The 8,252-nt window shown below is 32.2% G+C and overlaps 1 protein-coding gene across 1 annotated transcript; it reads right to left on the bottom strand.

Moving 5' to 3' along the window:
* Positions 1-3,465: 3,465 nt before the first annotated feature.
* LOC111889724 (uncharacterized) lies at positions 3,466-8,005 on the bottom strand. The gene is made up of 12 exons (XM_023885880.3): positions 7,433-8,005; positions 5,696-6,840; positions 5,492-5,572; positions 5,360-5,397; positions 5,194-5,281; positions 5,000-5,104; positions 4,725-4,913; positions 4,478-4,630; positions 4,279-4,383; positions 4,102-4,207; positions 3,927-4,014; positions 3,466-3,845 (listed from the first exon to the last, which is right to left on the bottom strand). The coding sequence occupies exons 1-12, from the start codon at positions 7,779-7,781 to the stop codon at positions 3,671-3,673; spliced, it is 2,622 nt and encodes an 873-aa protein (XP_023741648.2). The 5' UTR covers positions 7,782-8,005; the 3' UTR covers positions 3,466-3,670.
* Positions 8,006-8,252: the final 247 nt, after the last annotated feature.

The following is an 8,252-nucleotide window of genomic DNA, read 5'->3' as shown; positions in this document are numbered from 1 at the left end:
ACTTTCATGGGATTTGTGTCTTGGGCCTTAGTGGGCCATCTGGAATCGAATCTTTGGGCTGAGGAAGCATTATTAGGCCTTTAGGCTAGGGCCCAATTGGAAATTGGGCCATATGTTGGACCTTGTTGGATTGTTTATCTCATTTGGATCATTGGATTGTTAATTAGGGTTTCATTGTTGAACCTAAATTAGAGGTGGCAATGGGTCGACCTGGGTTGGGTTCAGGTTCAACCCATTTATTAATTGAGTTGAAAATTTCAACCCAACCCAACCTGTTTATTTAAATGGGTTGATATTTCCAACCCAACCCAACCTTTCAGATAAATGGGTTGTCATCGGGTTGACCCGTTTATGTAATTCCCAAACCAACCAATTATATAAATTGGTTAAATTTGGGTTGACCCATTTAAAATAAAAAGAATAAATAAATTAACTAAAGATTACACCACTTAAATTAGTTACAGACTTAAATAAAATTTCAATGTATGACAAAAGCACAATCACAATTCACATATACAAAGAAATTATTAAAATAATATTAAAGATATTTAATTTCTAAGAGATTTTTTAGAGTGGTTAGTGTTGTCGGTGCCAAGCAAAAATGTAGAAATTAGGATTCTATTTTTTTAAAACATAAATAATAATACAAACATTGTAATTTATAAACTAATACGTAGATTAATACATGATAATATTTTAATAATTATTAAATTTAATATAAATTAAAGTTAAATGGGTTGGTGGGTTGAAAACGGGTTGATAGTTTTTACCCGACCCAACCTATTTATTTAAATTGGTTAGATGGGTTGACCCATTTAACATAAATGGGTTGCAAATCTCAACCCAACCTGCTAATTTTGGGTTGGGTTCGGGTTGGGTTAGTGGGTTGGGTCAGTTTTTGCCAGCTCTAACCTAAATATGTTAGGGGTAAAATATTCTTTGTACTCTAAGTAGGGATTTGTGATTAATGATGTAGATCCCACTGTTAATTAGATTTTATTTGGTAATTGATAGCTCAGGGAGCTGTAGGACCAGCAGTCATGGATCATTCGTTTCGTTCAGCTTTTCGAGGTGAGTTTTCCTCAACGGGTTTAGTGGGTCTAAGGCACCAAGGCCGACCCTTGTTGATTATGTTGATATACTCGTTGTCTGTGTGATGCTTGTATGTGCTTGTATATGTATGTTTATTGGGCGAGGCCCTATTGCGAGTGTGGGCGGGGCCCGTTATGCGAGTGTAGGCGGGGCCCGTATCTCTTTGGGCGGGGCCCATTATGTGATATGTTGATATGTGATATCTTGGGGAACTCACTAAGCTATGTGCTTATAGTTTCGGTTTACGTTTCAGGTACTTCCAGTTCCAAGGAGAAGAGCTGGAGTTTAGTGCATCACACACACCATGAAGATTTCGCATTTGATATTTACTCTGATTTTGATACATTGATTTGATGAGATGTATGCAGTGTAGTCAAACCATTGTTCTCAACGGTTAATCGGGTGAGTTGGTTCTTCCTAATAATCATGGACTAGGATTTGTGATAATTGGTCAGGGTGGATATTTATGGGTGTAATGTTTTATGAATATCTAAATTATGGGATATATTTGTATTATATGGTAATAGTTGGATAATTATAAATTATTCTCATAATATTATTGTGGGTTTGAAAACCTTATGTGTCTCACCAGTTTTTCCAATCTGACCCACTTAAAGATATACATCACAGGTAACAAAGTTAAAAATGTTGGAACTTGTTTAGGATTGTTGTGTGATTAAGAGACAACTAGAAATATTGTTCATGGTCAATAGGTATTTACGTTGTAACAATGTTATGTATTGATTATGATATTCTTAGACTTTTTGTATTTTGAAACATTTCTGTTCAAAGATTCCGCAAAATGATTTATTATACTTAGATTTTCCGCAAACAAATGTCACAATAACCATTCAAACCAAAAATCAAAAGTTCAATGAGCTACAATATCATTTCTCGAGTAATTTCCAAGTTAGTTGGTTTGAGTTATTTATGTTACGCTAATTCACCAAATCCACAATGAAAACTGATATAGATAAATCGTCTAATATCAAGGTTCTAAATTGTATGAGGCATGACGACAAGATCAAATATCAAGCTAAAACAAGCTTTGTCAGTTTTTCAAAACGTGATAATTTTATATAAATTAAAAAAGATAAATTACAAAATAATATCAAATGTATCAATTTTCAAAAGCGTTATATCATCACTTAATATCAAAAAGTTAACAAAAACTCAATTATTTCATGTCCAATAAAAAAACAATCAAAAAAACTTATGAGATAAGACATGCTACAACACGTTATTTAGGCGCTACGTTTGACAAACCCACATTTGATGTTTCAAGATGGTTATTCCATGTCTAGGACCATAACACGCGTGAACATGTCTTTTAAAACCATAGTCTATATACATCCTACGACATAAACAAATAATAACAATAAAATAAAAATATAATTAACGTTCAACTTTTGTTAGAAAATAAAAAAAAAATGTAGATTTAGAACTATATCAATGGGTACGCGTCGTTCAAAAAAAAAAAAAAAAAAAAAAAAACACAACATAGAGTATCGAGAGGAGCCGTATTGTATTTAATAAAAGATGAAGTCTTTTTAATATAAATAAACACAAATATTTCTATTTCCGTATGAAATCTATATCCAATAATTTCATCTGTCCTTTTCACCTTTACAATTGAATTATATTATATACACGGAATTAAACATTTTTAAAAATTAAAAAATAAAATGTATATGCACTTTTTCTTTTGGTTCCATAATAGGCAGACTACATGCTACCTAGTCTTCACCCAAACCCAAACCCAAATCCAAACCCAAAACCCAGCCCTAACCATAGTCCCGACCCTAAGCTATGTAATTGGGTTCTGATTTGTCGTCTTCCAAAACAGACTTCACATGTCGTGGTCACCTTATCCAACACTTACCCACCCTCTCTTTTACCTTACGTCCCCTTCACTTTCGATACTTGTCAAGTCTTGCCCCCATAAGTACAAAACAAATCTTTGATTTATTACAAACTCATGTCTTTTCTTCCATAGTTCCATTTTTAATTCCTTTTTTTTAACCAAAAAAAAAATCTAGCGTAAAATTATAGCAAGTAAGAGGTCAAGTCAAGTGCGTATTAGAGATTCCTAGTACGAAAAGTTTGATATGGATAAGAACAAGCCATCCATTAGCATCACTTTATAATTTATACTCCCTCCCACTACTTGCCTACTTTCCCCACAAGTAGGGGCACTTGACACTGTTTGGCAACTCTCATCCTCATACAAATAAGGAAAGCTAAGTCCAACTACAAACCCCACTAATCAATTTAATAAATTGTTTTTGTTTGTATACATAAAATTTGTTTCTTTTTTTTCCAAAAATAAATTTTGCATCAACAAATTTTAACATAAGAGTTAGAACTTAGAAGTAACCTTGGGCGAGACTTTTTAAGTTGGATTTAAATGCTTAACCCATTAAGCTCATTAAGTAAAAAATAAAAAAATAAAAAACACTTAATCCAATAAGCTATACACGAGAGAAAGTCATAGAAATGAGACTTTCCCTATTAAGTCATAACTTTTTACAAACAGTTGTTCAACGGGTGGTTGACCATGGATTCAATAGTTTTTTTTTTACCTTGAAAGGCTGATTAGATGTGATATGCATTTACATAAGTGTAAAATCCTTAAAAATCCCGCTTTGAGATGTTTGATTTCAGCTGTAATTTCATCTGAAAGTGATGAAGAAGATGAATTTTGTGACTGGGTTTCCATCTGACATGAGAGAATCTCGGATGGGTAGATACCCCTGTTGGAATTTCATTAGCCACGTCAGCAATACTAAATTATATTGTTAGATAAATTTTAATATAAAAATGTTTAAAGGCACCTTTTTAAACATGAAGTGTTTAGAGTTACTGTTGCCTTTTTTCGGGTGATTGAATTAAAGAAGTAAAGCTCCAGATAGAGGTGTTTGTCTGAAGAAAAAAAAAAAAAAAAGTCAAAATGTGGTCAAACTTAGTTTGACCAAAAATGTCATTTTCAAATAATAGAAAATTAATTACCCAAGGATACGTGGAATCTTGCATGAATCAGGTTCTTTAGTTCTATTCTTGCAAGTTGTATTTCCTCCATCACATCAACCAAATTGCCCAAAAGAGAACTATTCATCTATTAAAAAAAAAAACTTTTCAGTTGTTTATAAAAGAAATAAAAATAAAAATAAATAAATAAATACTTACTTGGGTTTCATATGCTAAACTTGTATGATCAATATGTTTTTGTGTTGATAATCCAACATTAAAGACAAATCGAAATGCAATTAAAGCATCCATATCTTTGAAATTCTGTAACGCAATAAATAAGGTTGTTAATAAAATAATATAAAGATGACATATTACATGAAAGTTCCAAATAAATATTTTAAAAATAATATCTCACCTTAACTATATTCGTTTCATTTAATATATAGGAAACAGATACGCTTGTAACTACACCAGAAATAACTGTGAACCTTTGAGTCATTAGGTCAAGGTAGTTAAGAACAAGATAATGATAATCTTTGCTACTTTTTAAATCTTCTATAACCCAAAGCTGAAACAAGAAAAAGAACAAAAAAAAAGGTAAATAAAAGAAGTTTTATATATTAATTAATAAAATAAACTAATATTTTGAAGTATATCATAACCTGTAAATCCTTGCGTATGATTTGACACTGTGTTTTTTTCATCAAATGATTATTAACAAATGCAACAGCATCAGTAGGGTTAGTTTCTTGTTTCAATATGTGAAAAGCTTGTATCAAGTCTTGAATTCTTTTATCTGTATCTTTTATTGCTATATTCAATGTAGTCACTTTCTCATTGTTAATTTGTCCCTAACATAAAATATAAAATCAAAATTTGATAAAAGAAATGACAATTGACAAAACAATTTTTTTATAAAATTTCAAATTTTCAATACCTCTTGGTGATGAATAACTTGATGATTTAGTAGATTTTGAGGTGAATATTTCAACTTCAATGCTTCAGATTCTTGAATTCCAAAAGCAAGTGATTGCATATTTTTCTATATATAAAACAGAATTTAAAAGAAAGAAATAAATATGAATTTGATTAGATAAATTAAAGGGAAGTATTGAAAAATATTAATATTACCAGTAATTTCTCTTGTTTCACATGCATTAGCTGCAACTTTGCTTTCTCATGCAAAATTTTGCACAGTAGCAATCTTGTTTCCATTGCTCTGAAAATTCAATATTTTTAACTCAAGAAATAACTGAAATCTTATATATTATATGTATAATAAAAACAATGTAATTACCTTTTGTGTTGAATATTAGAAGAAGGATGTAGAATGGTCTGTATAAATCAAAGAATGATTTCAATTTTAGAAGGTAAAATAGTAAAATAAATAAATCAAGATAAAGATATAATAGCCTATAAGCATGTAAACCTGAGACTTAATTTCATTAGAAAGAAGCTCATATGTTTTTGACATCTGAAGCTTCTCCAGAATATCAAACAAACAATCAATCTGCAACAACAGAGCAATGTCAAGATATATTAAAGAAAGAAAACAAAAAAAAAAAAAAAAAAAAAAAAAAAAAGATAAACAGGAAAATAATAATAATGATAATAATAATAATAATAATAATACCGCATGCAAATTCATCTTATCAACTGAAGGTGAAAGAAGTTTTGTTTCTGTTAAGAATCTTGAACTCCACTTGATTCTAGCAATTTTCTCAGTCATCATATCTTCTGGTTTTCTTTTTCTAGACTCTACATTTTTCACAGGCAAAGGGGCAATGCTGTCATTTTGCAACACACTGTACGTGTCCACAGTCTTACTCCCAATAATGTTGTTAAAATTGGGTTGAGGAGATTTGTTGTTTTTGTTCAAAGTAATCAAGGGATTCATCTTGGAAATGCCAAGTAAAGATTTGGAATTTGAATTTTCAAGTTTAGCATTCAAAGCAGCAGAAAAGGGAAAGGCCTCTAGGATTCTTAGTTTAGAAATGCTTTTCTCCAAGGATGAAATACTTCCACCATGTTTTTGGGTTAGAAGAAAACTCGGTTGATTAAAAGGAGTCAAAGTTCCTGGAGATTTATATAGGTTATCATCATTTAAAAGCATGTGATCTTGCATATCAATGAAATGTGTTATTGATCCTGTTAAAGGAGATTTGTTTTCCTTTTCCATGATATCATCTGCTTGAAAAACCATATTCTTGAAATTTGGAGAACTTTGAGTTTCAATCAAAGATTCCATGCTTGAGTTGATACCAAATGCATTCTTGGTCTTATCTTCCACATAACTAAAATCCATGATATCAGACTTGTTTTCCTTGTTTGCTAAAAACTGTTTTCCATCTTTAAGAGGTGACTTTAGCACAGAAATATGGGAGACCACATGCAAATCAATGTGTGCATCAGATGCAGGTGATATTGATAACTTCCCATAGTCATACTTATTGTGATATTCTCCAACAAGACTCATGTCATTTGATTGAGAATCAATGCTGAATTTAGAGGTAGAAACATCAGGTTGAAAATTTGGCTTCTTATTCAGTGTGAGTAGCATGGAACTTGTTGGGGTTTTCTCATCAAACGAAAGGTGATCAACATCACCCCCTGTGGATGTTTTCAAATCTGCTTCTGAGTCTGATCTAGCAATGCTATTGAAATGCATTGAAAATGATGTGGAGTCCATGGTTTGATCATGATTCCCATTTGATGTGGCAGAGTCTGACAAATCTCTTTTAATAAATTTTGCAGATACAGGACCAAAAAAATTATCTTCTGCAAGCAGAAATGTATTTGGACAAAAACAGTTAGCAGCATTCTGAATTTATGTGGACAAAACATCATACAACTGGGAAAGACTATGGTGACACAATGATATCAAGAACTGTAACCCTACATAGATTGTTTTATGTACAAAATAGTGAAATACTCTAATAAAAATTCAGAACATTCTATACAGTTGGTTATTTGGAGAAGCTGATATCACAAATTATATATGGTCTTGGACTAGCTAGCATTGTTGCAATTTGCAATCAACCCCAAATCTCAATCGTGCTTATGCACTACTAACTTATTAAGATGACCAATTTCCAACTTTGAGCTTAAAAAGATCATGCCAATTTTATTTCCTTTAGGAGGTTTAGATCTCCAGGCTTTCCCAATTTGTTAGTTAACAACTAATGCTCGTTAGAACGCATATTTAATATATCTCAAAAGAGAAGGCCGGGCAAGCAAGATATAGTAGTTTTATAAGAACATGCAGCAAAATATGAGCACAACATTGCATGAAATTAAGTAATTAACATATTGAGATGTGAGAATTCACGTGAATCAAGCGAAAAAAATGATTAGGATCAGGAATACTTGCCATCGTTGGAGGTAGCGGAACCAATAGCGCTTCCACCGGAGGACGGTGACCGAACCACCCGAAAAAACGGACTCCTTGGACCGAGTTCATCCGTATCATCATCTTCGTTGTCGTCTTCTTCGTTTCCGAAAAACTGCTTCAGCTTAGCATCTCGATCAGAAAACCCTAGGTCCTCGTAGGGGGAGCTAGGAGCATTAGCGTCCGGAGGTGTCTCTTCATCTCGATCAAATATGTGAACCGAGGTATTCTCCGCAAAGCTCACACGCCGAGACCTTTTCTTATGGAATGCCGTGGTTCCTTCCTCCGATTTCGTGTTAGAGTGCTCTTCGGCGGTCACCGGCGACGCCATTGTTTGTTTCAGTTGATAGATTACAGTAATTAACAACAATTCGATGAATTTGATTGATCTATAGAGCAGATCGAGGATAAGGTCCTACCAGTGTATCAATGGAGTGATGAATGAGAAACGCTTTTGTGCGGGAAAACTGCAGCGTTTCAAATGCGAAAAACTTTCCGAAGTGCTAGATCCACTCAACGCTAAAATAGTGAAATTACATCCACGCCCTTCATGTTCAATTAGAAATCCTATATTTTTCTAGGAGCACGACTCTATTCAAAATTTCAATTAAAGTCATCCCAAAGAACCAAAATATAGTTTTATAACTTTTAAATATATGTTATTATGATATTTTTTTATTTGTACAATTTGATATTTTATATTAAATAAATAACCATATTTAGTGACACTAGTTAAATACTTTTTCATATAATTGCTAGTCCTAACTTGATTCCAATAGATGATGACAAATTTTGCAATAAA

Source organism: Lactuca sativa, chromosome 9, assembly GCF_002870075.4.
Source record: "Lactuca sativa cultivar Salinas chromosome 9, Lsat_Salinas_v11, whole genome shotgun sequence".
Classification (NCBI taxonomy): domain Eukaryota; kingdom Viridiplantae; phylum Streptophyta; class Magnoliopsida; order Asterales; family Asteraceae; genus Lactuca; species Lactuca sativa.
The sequence above is the reverse complement of the archived record's forward strand: the minus strand, read 5'-3'. Positions and strand labels throughout refer to the sequence as shown.

Bases quoted from the DNA above. Each gene is read 5' to 3' on its own strand.
- LOC111889724 (XM_023885880.3), bottom strand. From the start codon at position 7,781: ATGGCGTCGCCGGTGACCGCCGAAGAGCACTCTAACACGAAATCGGAG. The intron at 5,282-5,359 runs GTAATTACATTG...TTGAATTTTCAG, and splicing joins TCTAATATTCAACACAAAAG to AGCAATGGAAACAAGATTGC. The intron at 4,384-4,477 runs GTGAGATATTAT...ATTGCGTTACAG, and splicing joins ATGAAACGAATATAGTTAAG to AATTTCAAAGATATGGATGC.